Source organism: Drosophila willistoni (genome assembly GCF_018902025.1).
Source record: "Drosophila willistoni isolate 14030-0811.24 chromosome XR unlocalized genomic scaffold, UCI_dwil_1.1 Seg143, whole genome shotgun sequence".
In the NCBI taxonomy this organism is placed as follows: domain Eukaryota; kingdom Metazoa; phylum Arthropoda; class Insecta; order Diptera; family Drosophilidae; genus Drosophila; species Drosophila willistoni.
In genome coordinates, this window is record NW_025814056.1 from 555892 (window position 1) to 573718 (window position 17827).

General features: G+C 36.5%; 3 protein-coding genes across 6 annotated transcripts; 1 reads left to right on the forward strand and 2 right to left on the reverse strand.

The window, feature by feature from the left end:
* The first annotated feature begins 93 nt into the window (after window positions 1-93).
* Window positions 94-15677, forward strand: LOC6646326 (zinc transporter 1). Of its 3 annotated transcripts, none has more exons than XM_047011978.1 (4): window positions 94-189; window positions 9916-10121; window positions 13970-14711; window positions 14786-15677. In XM_047011978.1, the coding sequence occupies exons 2-4, from the start codon at window positions 9933-9935 to the stop codon at window positions 15439-15441; spliced, it is 1587 nt and encodes a 528-aa protein (XP_046867934.1). In that variant the 5' UTR covers window positions 94-189; window positions 9916-9932; the 3' UTR covers window positions 15442-15677. The 3 variants fall into 3 exon arrangements, with proteins under 3 accessions (XP_046867934.1, XP_002069019.2, XP_046867933.1); XM_002068983.4 differs by lacking the exon at window positions 94-189 and adding an exon at window positions 2521-2821; XM_047011977.1 differs by lacking the exon at window positions 94-189 and adding an exon at window positions 3520-3543.
* On the reverse strand, window positions 476-2121 carry LOC6646325 (NADH dehydrogenase [ubiquinone] 1 alpha subcomplex subunit 9, mitochondrial). Its single transcript, XM_002068982.4, has 4 exons — window positions 1958-2121; window positions 1424-1865; window positions 1001-1366; window positions 476-933 (listed from the first exon to the last, which is right to left on the reverse strand). Exons 1-4 carry the CDS (start codon window positions 1995-1997, stop codon window positions 540-542), a joined length of 1242 nt encoding a protein of 413 aa, XP_002069018.1. The 5' UTR covers window positions 1998-2121; the 3' UTR covers window positions 476-539.
* LOC6646327 (glutaminyl-peptide cyclotransferase) lies at window positions 15583-17823 on the reverse strand. Of its 2 annotated transcripts, none has more exons than XM_015177605.3 (2): window positions 17683-17823; window positions 15583-16885 (listed from the first exon to the last, which is right to left on the reverse strand). In XM_015177605.3, exons 1-2 carry the CDS (start codon window positions 17818-17820, stop codon window positions 15947-15949), a joined length of 1077 nt encoding a protein of 358 aa, XP_015033091.1. In that variant the 5' UTR covers window positions 17821-17823; the 3' UTR covers window positions 15583-15946. The 2 variants fall into 2 exon arrangements, with proteins under 2 accessions (XP_015033091.1, XP_002069020.1); XM_002068984.4 differs by lacking the exon at window positions 17683-17823 and adding an exon at window positions 16956-17312.
* Window positions 17824-17827: the final 4 nt, after the last annotated feature.

The window sequence follows — 17827 nt, forward strand, 5'->3', positions numbered from 1 at the left end:
GATGCGGCCAAAAAGGAATCCAAAGCTCTTCGACCGACAGAATGTACCTGGAAAATAACAACAACTACAACTGTTGGTGTGGCCAGAATAAGGAACATATGAAATGCCCTTAAAGTGTATCGATGAACTTTTAAGTGTGACCATGATTGTACAGTGCCTTAAATACCTTTTCATACAAGATCTTGGGCAGTAAGTTTTTTGAATACAAATTTGTACTTCCATTTTACTTTCTACTTTTGCCGAAAATAGTAATGGGTTGGAAATTTCGAAAAATAATTTGAAAATAGAGTTCAATTTAATGAATTATGAATTCTTGGAGCTCGTTTTCATACGACCCATTCGTCATAAAAGTGAGCGAGAGGGATATACCGCAATCAAGATGTTAAGAGTGCTTTGAATTAAACTGGATTTCAGGGGGAACAATATATATGTATTTAAGGAGGTACATGAACGATATTAAAAACACAGTGGACAATTTTCGTCGTCTTCAATATTTATTGATTTCACTACAAATTTCACACAATATAACAATCAATCGTTTAAGCAAACAAACGAAGCTCATCGCGACTCTCAATCGATTTGGGAGGCGATGGCGTCTCAAATTCACCCAATTCGGCATCATAGTAGAGGGCGGCGCGGTAGGGGCGTAGCTCCCAAGGCACTTGCTCCTCCATGGTGGTCAACTGGACACCCAAGTCTTCTAACGTTGGCACACCGGGCAAGACCTTATCAGTGATAGCCTCGCGTTCAATCCTATCAGGATGCAGACCAGCAACCGGGGCTCCTGGGCAAATCCATTGGGTAAATTTAGCCTTAAGCAGGAAAGTAGGGTCCCAGCGCATATCATAACGCTGATAGCCCCAACGTTTCTGATCTTTGCGCATAAGGCGATGGAACCAATCGACTAGCTCACTTAATTGATAGCGTTTGGGCCTGCAATAGAAATGTGGTGAAAATCAAAATGCTGTACCATCATCGCTGAGGAAAAAACTGAACTTACCCAACTGCCTGGTATATGCGACCAGCTGAATCGGGATCCTTGGCGGCATTGATAATTGCTTGAGCCACATCCGAAACGAAAACTGGCTGCTTGACAGTCTTTTCGCCGTTGTACCACAGCGGCATAGAACGGAACTGACGGCGCCAAATGTGAGCATAGTAGCGCAAGAAACGATCCTCCGAGCCATAGATGTCCGATGGCCGAATAATTGTAGCATTGGGGAAAGCATCCCGTACTCGCAACTCACCCTCATATTTGCTCTTAAGCCACTGGCTTCCGCCCTTGATGATCAAAGGCTCAGGATTGGCTTCTACATTGAGCGACGACAAATGAATGAATCGTTCCACACCGGCGTCACGACAGATGCTGAAGAAATCAGTGGGAAATCAAAACAAATCTTCCCATCTTGTTTATTGCTCATACCTGGCCAGGCGTGCGGCACCATTTACATGCACATCCTTGAATTTGAAATTCTTGGTCTCATAGTCGCGTCCAACTAGGTTGATTACCACATTCGAGTGCTTGACAGCTTCCCGTATCGACTTTGGATCCTCCAAATTATAGAAATGGAACAAGACTTGACCCAAATCGCCGCAAACCTTAAGGCGTATAATCTCTGAATCGTCGCCCCGATATGGCAGAATCATTTGCGTGCCTGATTTGCCCAGTTTGTTGCACACGTAGCGACCTACAAAGCCGGATGCTCCAAAGACAGTAGCGACAATTCCATTGAAACTGCTTCTGCCGCCAGTGCCCCGCTTCATGGCAGCCGGATTGGTGGTCTTCAACGGGCGTGGAGCATCCTCAGCAGCGGCAGCATATCCACGCAGGCACAATACTCCAACGACACCGCTGCCATGGTGCTCTGTGCCACAGATGGAGAATTAAACAGTAAATATTAAAATTATTACATAATTCGGCCAACTGAGTTTTGGCCATTTCTCGAAGTGAACTTACTGGCCAACTGCATGTTGCGAGTTAGTACTATGGCGGCCATCGTACCACCGTATCCTTTTATGTGCTACGAATTATTATTCCTGTGCTAGGAGTTTTTTGCTTCACTGCTACGTAAAAATTTTGCCCTGATATTTTTTTTGGCAAGCAGTGTGACCATATGACCGTATGGTAAGAACGGACCAGCACCAATTAGTGATGAGCAAATTGTAGACGATAGATAAAACATCGGCATAAGTTGCAGACTAATTTTTGAGTTGCCAGACAGTTGGCCGAATACGATTTGAATTCAAGTGGCCAACGGTCGTATGGCAGGCGCTCTTTGTCTTTGCTTATCTTACATTTGGTTTACCTATTTTTAAACATTTTTAATAGGTACTCTTAAGCTTTGAATGCTCTAGTTTGCTGTAGTGTTGCTCGCTGTCACTTACCTGGCCTTTTATCTAATATGGCTTGCTCTAATTGCAATTATGTCCAGAGTAAAATTTCATTTGTTACGCCTAGAAGCCAAAAGAAACGTTTTGTTTTTGTGGCATAAAAGAAACCACAGAGTAAAACAGTTGCCAACGCGCTACTCAAGTGTGAACAATACCTTAATTCAATATATACGTTTTTGTTATACCAAATGATAAGTGGACTTAATAAATAATAAAAAACAAAACCACAAAAATTCCTCTAACTAGGTAAAAATTGAGACACTCTCAAGTCCATAAATTAAACCTCAGTGGCGACTCTCCACACTTATGATATGATAATAACAAATTAGAAAGAGATTACCATATTGGACATACATAACAAAGATAAAAAAGCACCCATCGTTGATGCCGAAATTTTAATACCCTCACAAATTGGCATTACATTTTTAAGGTATGGTATTTGAAACAATTATTTCGCCAATAAATCTCACAATTATCGAGTTTAAGTTTAGATCCCCCATTGTTTAGTTAAAAATGTTATTAATAAGCAGAAATAAAAATGGCTTTTTGCTGCGTTAGGGTATGCATAAAGAGGAAAATTTGCAAATTAATCCGCACGCGTTCTTCCTGATAACGCTTAACGCCTACTACTATCTTCAGGTCTCACCCACTCTCCCACTCTCCAATTTTCTATTGCTCACTCCGTTTTTCTCTCGTGTGGTGTACCTTGCTTAATCTCTCTGTCTCTCCCTTTGTGTGTCGATCTCGCTCTCTCTCATACACTGCTGCGAATTTTACGCTCACTTTCAATTTTTTTTCGTATTGAATTTGATTTGCCGGCTATTTTGCTGTCTCTCCTCCTTAGTTTCGTACATCGGTTTTTGTTGTGGTTGTGGGTCCCACATATATCTCTTCGATCTTCTCATTCGTGTTTGAGCCGCGCTGCCATTAACATCGTTTGAATTAAAGGCTTTAATTCTCGTGGGTGATCCAACACAAAAAAATTTTTGAATAACATCAAAACCAACCAACTGAAAACGAAAATCAAAACAATAAAATTCAAACTAAATGCTGTGCTAAAAATAAATATCAAAATTCTATATGTACATATAGGAATACAAAAAAAAACATTTGATCAACACAAACAGGCAAAATATAAAATACAAATTTTGTGTAAGAATTCCAACTTACTTTTCTTTAGTGATAACATTTGAAATAATCAAAGAGAAACACACCTTAAATTGTTCATTAATCAATAGATTGATATATCTATCTATATGAGTATATAAATATGTATATATGTACATATATATACTATATATAGACTGAACCATTTAGCAAGTGATTCGGGCAGCTTTTGGCACCGAAAAATCATCATTTTTTTGCGTTATAAATATAAATGTTATATTTTTTTTTCTAAATTAATGCTAATTAAAGCATATGTCTGGATTTATTTTTAATTGTAAAGAGGAGGTGAACAACAACAAAATATAACGCTACTTTGAGAGTTTTTATCTAAAAGTTGATTCAATGCAAATATGACTAAACCTTGAAAATCGGTCAAGAATCAACCAAGTCAAAAGACAATTACTTTGAGGGGGCTCGCGGGAATTCTAACGTAAAAGCCCTCCTCATTAAATGTAATTTTCAACAATTTCAATTTCAATTTGTATTCTCTTTTTTTCAATTTAATTTTTGTTTTTTGTTGTTGTTAGCGTTTTATTTAATGGTTATTGTTGTGTCTTTTTTCGTTTATAATATATTATTTTATTTTTTTTTCTCCGTGCTGACATTCTCACGTTGACGTTCTGATATGCTAGATATCGAAATCTATATCTGTTGGGTGAAAGTGTTTAAAGGATTTGGTTTGGTGTCACGTAAATCGAGCTTCATAAAAGTGCAATTAAAATACATTTTTTTTGGTTTATTGCTGGTGTTTTTTTTTTCTTTTTTGTTTTTATAATTTAAGTGGAATTAACGTGTTGCAAAATATGTACAGGTGCAGCAGCCTACTTAGTTTTTAATAGAAATATGGTTTTGTTTGCATTGGAAATTCCTTCATCTAATTATTTTAACTATGTGCATATAAAGGAAACTGACCTAACACAAAAAATTGCATTAAAGTAGCGCACTCCAAGTGATTAGATAAAAGTCCAACGTCCCCACCCACTCTCAAGAATTAGGATCTTGGGGATTTGTGGTAGGTAGAATAGTCTGTCAAATCGTTAACGGTTTACCTTTTTTGTTTTATTATTTCAATTCAATCTGTTAGAAAATCTTTGTTTTGTCATCTGTCATGGACTTGAATGACCCTGAATCAATGGCTATAGATAAGGACGGTTAGTAGGTCTAGCTCAGAACCAACAATAGAGTCAAAATTACACTGTTACTTAAGAAGAAACAAATAAAGGTAGAGGGAGGGAGAGAGACAGACAGAGAGAGAGAGAGTGAGAGAGAGAGAGAGAGAGAGAGATAGAGATAATGTAAGTACAGCTATCTCGTTATCAGCTACAGATGTGGTTTGTCTCGCACATGCAAAAACATGTTCAAATATGTTCATCGATTGATAATTGTTAACGACAGCAGAATAATACATACAAAAATATGCATATGTTTGTTTGTTGCTAGTAACAATTTGCTACCTAATAATATCGATGTTTACCCCGAAACAATGTAGTTGTATATATGTATTTACATACATACATATGTTATGTATGTATGTACATATATGTATGTATGTACATACATATGTATGTACAAACAGTATATACTACATAATAAATCATAAATTCCTTAGGCATACAGACATTATAGCTCATTGCTTTGAGCCTAGGAAGCGACCTTGTCGACGTGTTCAAAATGGTTAGACGAAACGGGCCAGGGACCCCTTTACTACAACCGATCTATGTACATATGTACCTACCAAATCCATTTCCAAATTACAATTTGGTGTTGCCAAAAAAAGCAGAAAACAAAACACACACAAAAATAATTTGTATGCAGGCAAAGTAATATCAAATGAACAAAAACAAAATGTGCCAAGATTTTGAATTGGAATACGACGTACGAATATACATACATACATACATATGTGTACTTGTATGGTGACGAATTGTTGCATTGATCTAATTGACAATCTTCAATTAAGTGAGATTTATGAAGTGTATAAATTCCCAAAAGCCGGATCTTTTTGCAATGAATGACCTAAACTTTAACTCTCTGATATTTTGTTCTCTATATAATACGGCTTGAACTGACTATCGCGTTATATAGCACAGATACGTACCTATATGTATATATGTACATACACCCACATGGCAACTAAAATGATTTGAAGTGTTTTCTCCTCTGTCTGATTGCGTGGCTTATCTTTTATTATCTACATACATTACCCTCCCCCATATAAACTACAAACCTCTTGTATCTTCAATGAAAATGAATTGTAATTGAGGAAATGAACGTTTAGCTCCGATCAAATGGAACAACAGATGTATTCGCAGTTAGTACTAAGTTGTTTCGTGTATTTAACAGGTGCATAGATGAGTACATACTACATGACTGTTATAGGGGTTGAGGAGGGGGCTGCCACAATCCCTGGGTGGCTACCTGTGTTGCCCATCCCATTATCTCTATCGACTTGACTAATTTGTATTTTTGTATATTTCTGTATGAGAGAAACAAATCTATTTCCCCGGAGGCGCCACATTTAGATTTAGATTGTATTGTGTTTAAGCTTCTTTCCAATTAACATTGTTTAAAAAAAAATGATAGGGTTTTTGTAAAAATAATTTACTAAAAGGTGCGACGGCGACACCCACGTGGGACAATTTGAAATGTGGATTACATCATTGATTAAATCGATATGCCAAATCGATAGTATTGTCTATATAAAGATTATTTTGTTTAAAAAAGGTATTTAGTATGCCAAATAGATTTGAATTAGATATTAATCAGATGATGATGCGATAACATTACACAAATCGTGACAAAGTAGATTCCAAAGAGACTCATTAACATTCTAAACTATTTGTTATTCCAAACGGTATGGGAATCCTACGAAATGAAACTATACTCGTAATTCAGTTCAGTCAGGCAATTTGAAAATTCAAAATTTACTAATGCCAACTAAGTTTTCATGATATCTATTATTATCTTTTATCTAATATACATATAGAGAAATGTTCACCAGGATTAAAACTTTGTAAATGGTAACATTTTTATGGCTGCATATTTCTTTAAAAAAAGGTCACATACATATACATATATGTACATATACATATATCTTTTGAGATAGTCATATCTAAATACTTTATCTAGAATGTGTTTTCTTTTTTTTTGGGTTGAAGGATTTTCGAAATAATCCCAGTTGATAGCTAACTAAGTACAGGTCGGTATGTACTTACATATGAGACATGATTTTAGATATTTGTTCTAGAATATGTCTACAATTGCAATTAAAATAAGAGATAACACAAAACACTCACACATTATCAAAGTAGCAGTTCTTTAACGACTTTGTCCTAGAAAATAAACATAAACATATTTTAGATTCCATACGCACATTCTATTTATTTGTCGTTGTGGTAGTCTAATGAACCATTTGGTTTATCCACAAATAATAATTACCCACATAAAAAGGGTTAACCTTCGGGCATAAACTGCTCACGCTGATCACGTAATGTTACATCAATGTCACAGGTAAATCGGTTCGATAGTCAGGTAGCTGGTAACAAGTAGCTCTTAAGCTCATCTACACATTTGCATGCCAGGCAGGCAGTCAGCCAGGCGGAATGGCGCCCACAAGTCTTGGCCATATATACACGTAGAATAATCATCATGATTACCATATGGCACATGCGGCTGGCATAAGGTGTGAACCTTAAATGGGTTAAAGACAGTTCATCTTACCCTATCCCCTCCCCACCAAGGCATAGAAATACAAAACTTGAACTTGACATAGTTTGAAACAAAGAAAGCAGTTAAATCAAAGGGAATGTGTTGTTTTTTTTATATAAAACTGAAAGTGAAGAAAAGTAGCAATTGAATTTATCAACTCAAAACCTTAATTTAATGAGTTAAATTATACTTTTAATAGCAATATTAAACCAAATTAAACTAAAGAGCATTTATCAACTTGGCTTAAAATTCACAAAAACCTTTCTTCTTTCGTAATCACCCTCTCTCCTAATCACTACTCTCTATAGCAAGGATGGGCACGTAGTGGCTCTTTTGGCTCCCGTGGCTCTTTACCGGCAGAGGCTGGGCAGAGAAAAAGGTTATTTTTTGGTCTCGACGCACACAAAAATTTGTGTGCCTTGAGTTTTATGACGGGTCATAAAACGACCTTTTTTGGGTCGAGCGAGCGATCGTCGTCGAACTTGTGGGCAGAGGGACGGACAAGTCCCGAATTTTACGGGGAGGGGGAAAAAGGTCGCGATCTCGAGCTCGCAACTTGTGGGCAGAGAGACGGACAAGTCCCGAATTTTACGGGGAGGGGGAAAAAGGTCGCGATCTCGAGCACTCATCAAAAACAACCCTTACTTACTTGTCCCTCACTCCCTCTGCCCACAAGTTGCGAGCTCGAGATCGCGACCTTTTTCCCCCTCCCCGTAAAATTCGGGACTTGTCCGTCCCTCTGCCCACAAATTGCGAGCTCGAGATCGCGACCTTTTTCCCCCTCCCCGTAAAATTCGGGACTTGTCCGTCCCTCTGCCCACAAGTTCGACGACGATCGCTCGCTCGACCCAAAAAAGGTTGTTTTATGACCCGTCATAAAACTCAAGGCACACAAATTTTTGTGTGCGTCGAGACCAAAAAATGACCTTTTTCTCTGCCCAGCCTCTGCTGCTGATGCTCTGGCTCCCAAGTTAAATTTTCGTGCCCACCCTTGCTCTATAGGATTCCTTCCTATCCTGACTTTGGCGGTGAATCGGGGCAAAGTTGGGGGAACCTTTTGCCAAATTCCTTATTTTATAATTTGATGCATATGCACAAATGTTTTTAAATTAAGAAATTTTGTTTGTCGATTTCGTAGCTAGTTGAGTTAAATAAGTAATCATCCCAGATGTTTAGGAAATAAAGTAACCATAAGTTTAAAAAATCACTTAGCTCAGTATTAGACTTAAAGTAGACAATTTATATCAATATTTAACCAATCAAAACTGGTGAGAAATGTCCCAGAAATTGTCTGAAATACTCGTAGAGAAGTTTGAATAATGTGTAAGTAGTGTTGGGTAACTCATGAGTGAGTTAACAAAATGGAGTCGTTCATTAAAATGATCTTCCAATTGATCGTTTTTGCTCACTTGGTCTTATTTCTTCACTAACTAAAAAGCTTAAATTGTCATCTATAATATTAAAAAAAGTGATCTGATGATCAAATTAAAGTTTACAATGCCAATGCAATTGAGGAATATAGTGAGCAATTGAACAACTAAGCAATGTAGTGATCAAGAAAACAAAACGAGTGAGTTGACTGACTTCCAAAAAAGGACAAGTAATCAATCATGTTCAGAAACCAGGGCAATGTTTATCCAACAGTAATGTTAAGTTTTGATCCAAGCAAGGATTCAAATTAGAGGGCAGCCATTTTTTAAACAAAAAACAAAAAATTAAATATATAACTTTATTTTTAAATGAATGAAAGCATAGATGGATTCAGGGAAGAGTCTGGCGGGTCTGTACACCTCCAAAATGTCAATATTTGAAGAGTTTTAATCTTTTTTTGTGTCACTTTTTACCCTCAACTAGTGAAACTTCCAAGGGGTCGGCAAATTTCGATGAATTCGTAATCTAACCATAGCCCCTTCCTCGAAAATCACTTAGTCCATGAATTAATATACCTACATAAATAAATTATTAAAACAAAAGTATAATGAAATTTTATCCCAAATGTATTATTTTTAACTGCCTTTTCCCTTGACTACTCCCTTGTATCCTAGATGACTAGAAAAAACATTCCAAATTACATAATTTTGACCTTAGATCATCCTACATACATGTATGGGAATAATCGATTTTTTTCTTTTTGCTTTGTGATAATTTTACTGATTATTCGTCATTCCATGTACTGATCCTATATGATAAATATAAACGATTTGAATTTTCTTTTATGTTAATGCATTTAGGGAATCTTCTGATTACTTAGGACTAACTACAAGTTTGTGATACTTATTATAGTGAAGTAAATACACAATCAGACTTCTGTATTTCTGTGGGTTTGGAGTTCTTTATTTTAATACTAGAGAGAAATAAGTAGGGATATGTTTTCAGGGTCTCAGGATCTATGACCTTTTCTATGGCTACTAGTGAGTTTTCTTGGCTTGGTTCAGCATCTAAATTTAACACGAAATTGTGTCAATTGTTATGATCAACATGTGAGGTTGCACTTTAATCGATACAAACAAACAGAAAATAAAGTTCGTTGACAATTTGTGTCACCTGAATGTACATACGTACATACATACATATATGTGTATCTATATATATTTTTTGCGTTTTCAAATATTTAATCAATTCATTTTTGTACTTTTCTTTGGTTTACAGCCCTGGTCAATACAAAAATGCCGATTAAAGATCTCCTACAGCGATGCCAGCCCATTCCCCTCTATGTGGTATTGGTGCTATCCATTTGCTATTTTTTACTTCAAATGGTCTTCAGTCATATAACCCATGCATTGACTTTGCTCATGTCCTCGTATCACATGTTGTGCAATATTTTTGCACTTGCTGGTTGCATTTTAACAATTAAGGTAAGTGGAGCAACAAGTTTTTAAACTCAAAAAAAAAAAAAGAAGAAAAAAATGTGTATGGGATGGGGAATTGTCTGGGGACTGTCGCGTGCTTTCTGGTGCATTGAACTCTCATACCAAAATTTGATTATACATACATACAAACGTATATATTGAAGTAGTATCTCTTTCAATTGGTATTTTTGCAAAAAAAATAAAAATAAAATAAAACAGGTTCCGTTTGCAGCTCATAATGTTGTTGTTGTTGTTGTTGTTACCAGGCCCAATATTTATAACTTATGGGAATTTTGATTGCATTTTTGGTGTTTGTGAAAAAAAACATACATATGTACATAAATATACATAGGTATGTATCTGTAGCACGTGCGATATGATATGATGTGATATGATATGGACTTGGATTTGACTGTCTCCCTTCCCTTATCAACATAAAAATTTTGCTTTTAGGCTTAGTTAATGCCTATAGTTAACAGCTTGTTTTATCAGGATGTGACTCAAATTGTGATTTACGTTCGACAAGAGATAAAGACTTTGTTAACAGCTTGTTCAATTAACTGAAAATACGAAAACAATGGTAGGGTATTATGACTAAACTAGACTGACGAAAGTTAAACAACTATTAGAGTAAAATAAATAATACTGATATGCAAATTAGACTATATTAGAGTGAAATATATAATACTTAAAAAATATGAAAATTAAAAGCGTTTAAATTGGGCAAAAAACATTAATTGTATTAATCTCAGTTTATGCTTATTAAAATGATTTGAGTCCGATAACAAAAGATCTCCTTCTGACATGACCACAAACACACACAATTATGACGAAGCAAATTTTTTAAATACTTTTAATTCTTAGCTAAACTGATTTAAAACGAAATTGAAAAAAAACCAGAGGGCCGGGGCTAACTTCGACCGCGTCAAAGTTTGTATACCCTTGCAATTTTTTGGTAACTCTTTCCATACCTTTAGCCATCAAAGTGGAAAAACGTTTAAGCTAAAAAGGTTAATGTTTCCGAAAGAACGGCCTACATAGGAAATAACGAAGATATTGATCAAAGTCACTGTTTTCCACCGATCGTTGCTATGGGAGCTATATGATATAGTTACCCGATCCTTATCAAATTTGGCACAGTCATTAACAGATATATTAAACTAACAAATGTTCAATTTGAAAGCAATCGCGTCAAAAGTGACGAAGTTATTGACAAAAGTCACTGTTTTCGAAAGATCGTTCCTATGGGAGCTATATGATATAGTCATCCGATCTTGATCAAATTTGGCATAGTCGTTTATATGTGTAATTAACTCACCAATATTAAATTTCATGATCATAGCTTAGAAAATAACGAAGTTATTAAGAAAAGTCACTGTTCGTGACTTTGCCATTTGTATGGGAGCTATATGATATAGTGATCCGATCCGGCTGAATCCGAGATATACAACGCCTGCAGTATATACAAGCCTACATGCAAAATTTCAGCTCTGTAGCTTTAACAGTCTAGGAGGAGTTTGCGTTGATCCAGACGGACGGGCGGACGGACATGGCTATATGAACTCGTCTCGTCGTGCTGATCAAGAATATATATACTTTATATGGTCGGAGATGCTTCCTTCTATGCGTTGCACACTTCTGACCAAAATTAATATACCCTTTTTGCAAGGGTATAAATATATTAAGCCTAAAGTAAAAAATGTATATGGAAACGAAAGGGATCAGATATTAACTTTGATTCTGACAATTTGATTAAAGATACATTAAGAATCGTTTGTCATAAAATTTTGAAGTATAATTCTTGGAATAAACCAGGTTCTTGTATAGATGAAATTGTTTTTGTGCTATCTTAACATATGGTGAACCGAAAGTGGGTGAGATAATAGACAGACGGAAGCCTTTCCGAAATCAAGTATATATAATCTTGATTAGCATCAACAGCCGAGGCTATCTAGCCAAGTCTATCTGTATGAATCCCAAGATTTCGGAGACTATAAGAGCTAGAGTAACCAAATATGGTTTTGTAAACTCGTGTAGTGTGTACGCCAGTGCCGGTTTAGCCTTATAGGAGGATTAGCAAATGTTACGATTCCCACGCTTTGAGGGGCTTCGAGTTTTGCAAAATATGGAATGAGTAAAGTAGGTAAATTAACGTAAATAAAATTTTAAAAAATTCTGAAAAAACTTTATTTTAAGTAACTGTGATTTAGTCAATTCTTTGAGTATTTGAAAACTTCATGTGTTTATTTAGTTAGTTACTTCAAGTTAAAAAAATGGCCAAAAAATTGTGACTACATATCATGATTTTTATGAAAAATAGAATTGAAATTAATTATTGTAACTAGCCAAGTGTTTGATGCCATTTTATAGTATGATAAATTGCAATTTAATTGACTAAAATACTCTTTGAGGAAAAAAAAGTGCGAGTCCCTAATTCTCCTATTTTTCATATATCAATTTTCTTATTAGAAAGTTATCTTTTAGTTTGCATTAAAATCTAAAAGACTAAAATTTGGCACATTTTAACAAGACTTTTTTCAAAAACCGTGTCGAAAGTATTTTTAAATATCCATATGCTTAATGTCATATGCTTAATTGAAATTGACCAAAATACAGCCTAAAGAAAAGGTAGATTAAAAATTTCCTTGTCTAACAAATTTTAAATTAAAAATGATATTCAGGCTTCTATATGTATATGTATGTATAGGCAATTTTATTATTTTTTAAATGTATTTTAGCCTCACCAATGCAAAAATAAACTTAAACTGTATTTTAATCTCAGTCTATGATCATTAAAGAGACTTGAATTTTACTAAAAAGTTTCTCATCTCATATGACCCAGTTTTGCGAGGACTTTGAATGCAAATCTTCACAAAAAAAAAACAATTAAATAAACACAAAAATTATGACAAAGCAAATTTTGTAAATATTTTAGTTTGTTTTTTATGCAAAAATTATTATGGTTTTGTTGCTCTGATCCGATGATCGTATAAATAGGAAGATGGTGGTGTGATGTGTGTGGTGTGTGTGTGTGTGGTGTGGGTTGATAAGAAAGCGTGCCAAGCACGTTTCGCAAAAGACAAAGCCAAATATGAGAAATAAAAAATCACAAAGGCGACAGAAGAGCTTACAAACAAAAAAGTATAATTTATTAACTTGGCTAGAAACCACAAAAATCAACACACACACACACACGCACAATCGTAGGCATTGTGAGTGTTGGTTATATAATCATAATCCCAAAAACCGATCAGAGTTGGCGATGAATGAACGTACTGAGCAAGCTAAGCGGAGCGTTAAAATAGTTGGCAACAGTTTTTTTTTTTTTCGGTTAAAGCGTGTTTGTCTGTTTATACCCTTACCAAAGGGATTACATTGAACTCGTGTTATCGTGGATTTTTTCTGGATCAACTTAAACTCTTACAAGACTTATAAAGCTTTTGCATATACGCTTCGGATTCGATTGAATCGGAATTAGAGTTTTAGATCAAATATTTTAATCAATATTAAAACAAGACTGTTTTAACATTTTATTAAAAAACATTTCTGATTGGTCTGAATGGTCTTCTCTTGTGAAATTTCAAGATCTTATTTACAGAGTAGCAGGGAGGGTATATAAACTTCGACCTAACTGTATTTTATATGGCCCTTTGGTGTTTTTTTTTGGGGGGTATTTGTCCGGAACTTAGAAAGCATGACGAGCCCCAACAGTAACAAATAAAATTGGAAACAGTTGCAACCCATTTGACAAAAATTTCACTATAGCCAACAGATATCTGTACATACATATGATCGGAAAAGTAACAAATTAAAAAACTCTGCAACATTTCCTTTTTAACTCTCTTTCATTATAGCATAGCAAAAAGAAACAAGAAGAAGAGGAGAAACGTTCTCTATATAATAGAAAATCAGTGCCATCATCGAATGTATCGTCGCAGGATAAGATCACTGTGGTGGTTCAACTATCGGAAACCGAGGAACAAAAATTGGCCAACAAACGTGAGAGTCGAGAGCAAAAGCTAAGGAATACCTTCGGTTGGGCTCGCATCGATATATTGACCATGCTGATAGTCTTCATTATTTTGGCATCTTTATCCTTTTCTCTGGTGGTGGAAGCTCTACAGACTCTTGTTCATATCGATCATCAGGATACAATGCATTTACCTATTGAAGTGATGATGCTGGGATTTGTTGGTCTTATACTTAATGGATTGACCTATCTATTAATTGGTGGCTATACCCTGCATCAGGGAAGTTTTCTTCATTTGACACCCGGTGGCAATGTTGTCCTCGAACGCTCCATGTCCAGCAATATGGACGTATCGCTTAAGCCGATGCAAAGACAATTGAGCAAATCTCGCAATGATCGTCAATTGCGAGAGGAATTGGAGGCGGAAATCGAGAATGGTGTCTATTTGACCACCAAACGGCAGGGAGCCGTTGAAATGCTACGCGATGTATCGAGTACCATATTTGTGATTGTCTGCGCTGCCATTGTCTATGTAGCTGAAGATGAGAAGCATACGGCTAAATTTATTGATCCCGTCCTATCGATATTCTCTTGTGTCCTATTGCTGTCCTTGAGTTATCCATACAGTGAGTACAGATAAAGTCGAACGCAATTTTGGAGATGTGGATTTAAGCCCCTTTTGTCTTTTGTTTTTTTGCAGTGAAAGAGTCTTGCCTGATTCTGCTGCAGACTATACCCGGTTCGATTGATTTGGAGATTTTTGAACGCACTCTAGTCACAAAATTTCCGGAAATTGTTAGCTATCATGATCTGCATATATGGCAATTGGCTGCACATCGTTATGTGGCCACCATACACATACAATTCCAGAATCCCAAACTGTATTTAAAGATAATTGAACAAGTGCGAAATTATTTCCATGAGCAGGGAATTGGTGCTGTGACCATACAACCGGAATTTTATCCATCAACAAATAAGAACGCCTCCGCCTCGCTGGAATGCCTGATGCAGTGTCAGGCAGCTGAATGTGCCGAAAAGGTTTGTTGTCGGGATTCACGTACCGATTTGAGAGAAATAAGTCAATGTCCAGATGGTAGTCAGCAAGCAATGCCATCCTCCTCTGCCTCTTGGTCCTCCAAATCTGCCAGCTGCTGTCCTAAATCACAATCATGTGCAGAATTGAGAGTGGTCATAGTGGAGAAACCGCAAGAATTGAATGCCTCTCAATTGATGAAGGCTGACAAGGCTGATGGCAAGGAGGAGAATAAGCAAGAGGTCGTCCTCCAGGCTCTGGAGGAGTCGTCACCCAAACTAATTATATCGAAATCCAGTCCAGAATTGGCCGAGAACTGCTGAGAGGCCGTTTTTTATGTTTTAGTATTTTTTTTTGACGATTTTAGATAGTTCCTAAGATAATTTACAAAACTTATGCCATACCAACCACAACAAAAGAAAACAAAAAAAAATAATAATAATAATAATATTTTGGACGCTTAATTTAAATAAAAGTAAAGTTAAGGTAAATTTATTTTATACAGACGAAAATGTACATTTATAATATACACATGCATATACATTTAACAATATTTTAATACGTATGCATTTCTTTTTTTGTTTTGTTTTAAATAGTTTTCTTTATATAAAAATATCGTCTCACAATAAGTACAGTCAACAAGATAAGATCCACACTCGGGGACATAGAATCCACAATGGGCAATAGTAGGCAATAGGTTATAGATTTTAGATAAAGCAGGTCAATAGTGTGATAAGGCCCTTCGGGTTTTGCGTTTAGTGTGCCGTGTTCCAATTGATATTTTGTTTTTGTTTTGTATTTTAACGGGGATTTTCCGATTCTCAGCTACTACGATTTTTCCAACAAATACTCGAGGGTAAAGAGTCGTATAATCAGCGCCAAATTGTCCGTGGTGGAATAATCAATCACGCTTTCGTTATCATCCGGCGTATGCCAGACTGTTGGAAAGGGTACGGGTATTAAATGTAGTATGGGTACATTTCGTTTAAGAAATGGTATATGATCATCCTCAATGTAGGAAGAGCGCATGGCCTGTGCTTGAAAATAACGCGTAGGATCACGTGGTGCCACGCCACTGGATGTATATTGTTCCAACAATCCTCGTTGGGACAGACGTGACTCGAGGGCAAGCAAGCGCATATACCAGGATTCCGTATTGGCAAAAAAGCTATAAAATGCCGGATCTGGTGCACCCAAGAGATCAAGCAATACCAACATATCAATGCTATCCAATTTGCCTTCCTTCTCCCAACGCTGAGCCAAATGCCGTGCCCCATATATCGAATCTTTGGGGCCCCACTCATCGAAGGCCTCCTCCCCATCGAAAAAGAGGAGCATAAGACTACGTTTCGCCGTCTTTAATGATCCCAAATGCTTCTCCAACACATGGGCCAAATTTAATAACATGGCACAAGGCACTGCTGAATCGGTGGCACCCAAAAATTCCACATCCGGCATATACTTGCTATCATAATGACAGGCCAATACCAGATATGATTCCGCTTTCGGATTCAATGTGGCTATAATATTATGGAAATGCAAGGCACCCACTATCGGTGCTGTATCATGAAAACTATTCAGTTCTACCTTCCAATCAAGATCCCTGAGAGACTGGACAATGTATTGACGCACAATACTATGATTCCCAGTGCCGACAACTCGGGGTATGAGTATATTCCGTATGGCTTCACGCAGATGTTGTTTATCGGATAGATTGCTGTACTCCAAGAATTGGGATTCGCTCAGCTCGCTGGGATTGTAGGAAGTCTGCAAGGCAAACACAGAAGGTAGAAAAAAGACTTTAATTCGAGTTCCATATGGCAGTGCGCGGCTGCACCTGCTTGCGTCCAACTAAATAATCTCCGGTAGCTGTCTGAGATTTCGATCCCGTGATGGTCAGTGTGGCTATTAGAGCAGCCTGCATGCAAACGTTCCATATATTTATGTGTTGTGGCAATTTATTTAGCAACATTTTCGGTGGGTTGGTTTGGTGTATGGCTTGATGGGGGGTGTATGGGTGAGCGGAAACAGATGCGAACAGGTGGTTCGAGTCAATAGCAGACCGAGAACGCGTCTGGTATCTGGTGTTGGCTTATTTGCACTGACAACTCAACATTATTCCAGGTATAGAAGGAAGGTGTAAAGGGCACACAACAAAAGGAAACAAAAACAACAAAATCAAATAGCGAATTAAAATGTCAGAGCTCACATCGAACTAACAGCACGCGCAACGAGTTAACAGAGAACGAGTTAACAACAACCTGTGAATCTACAGTCAATTCAACAAGTTCTGTTACTTAGCTAGGATTTTAATATATTGAGTTAAAGGAATTTATTTGATTCTTGTATGTACAAGGATGATTAATTGGAATTACAATATAATGTGCGTTGACAAATAACTATTGACTTGTCGTTAACATATACAGTTTCTCCGCCAATTTCTTGAAGGATTAGTCAACTAACTGTTTGACTCACTGTTTGCCGTTCACATAACGAGTAGTGTAACTTAAACTAAAACGGTTAAAGTCTTTTTTTGCATAATACTTATTCTTCTTTGATCTTACTTTTTGAATGTCTTGTAACTCGAAACAGGCTCCCAAATTATATATTTTTTTGCGCGGTTTTGGCAAAATGTTTTTTATCGTCTCGGTCCATGAGTAATTTCTTATTAAGTTTCGACTGTGTTTGATTAATCCGCGCATTATTTGA

Coding starts and splice junctions, on each gene's coding strand:
- LOC6646325 (XM_002068982.4), bottom strand. CDS start 1,997: ATGGCCGCCATAGTACTAACTCGCAACATGCAGTTGGCCA. Junction 1,866..1,957: donor TCGCAACATGCAGTTGGCCA/GTAAGTTCACTT, acceptor TCTGTGGCACAG/AGCACCATGGCAGCGGTGTC. Junction 934..1,000: donor CGCATATACCAGGCAGTTGG/GTAAGTTCAGTT, acceptor TTTCTATTGCAG/GCCCAAACGCTATCAATTAA.
- LOC6646326 (XM_047011978.1), top strand. CDS start 9,933: ATGCCGATTAAAGATCTCCTACAGCGATGCCAGCCCATTCCCCTCTAT. Junction 10,122..13,969: donor GTTGCATTTTAACAATTAAG/GTAAGTGGAGCA, acceptor CTTTCATTATAG/CATAGCAAAAAGAAACAAGA. Junction 14,712..14,785: donor GTCCTTGAGTTATCCATACA/GTGAGTACAGAT, acceptor GTTTTTTTGCAG/TGAAAGAGTCTTGCCTGATT.
- LOC6646327 (XM_015177605.3), bottom strand. CDS start 17,820: ATGCGCGGATTAATCAAACACAGTCGAAACTTAATAAGAAATTACTCA. Junction 16,886..17,682: donor AGTTACAAGACATTCAAAAA/GTAAGATCAAAG, acceptor TTTGCCTTGCAG/ACTTCCTACAATCCCAGCGA.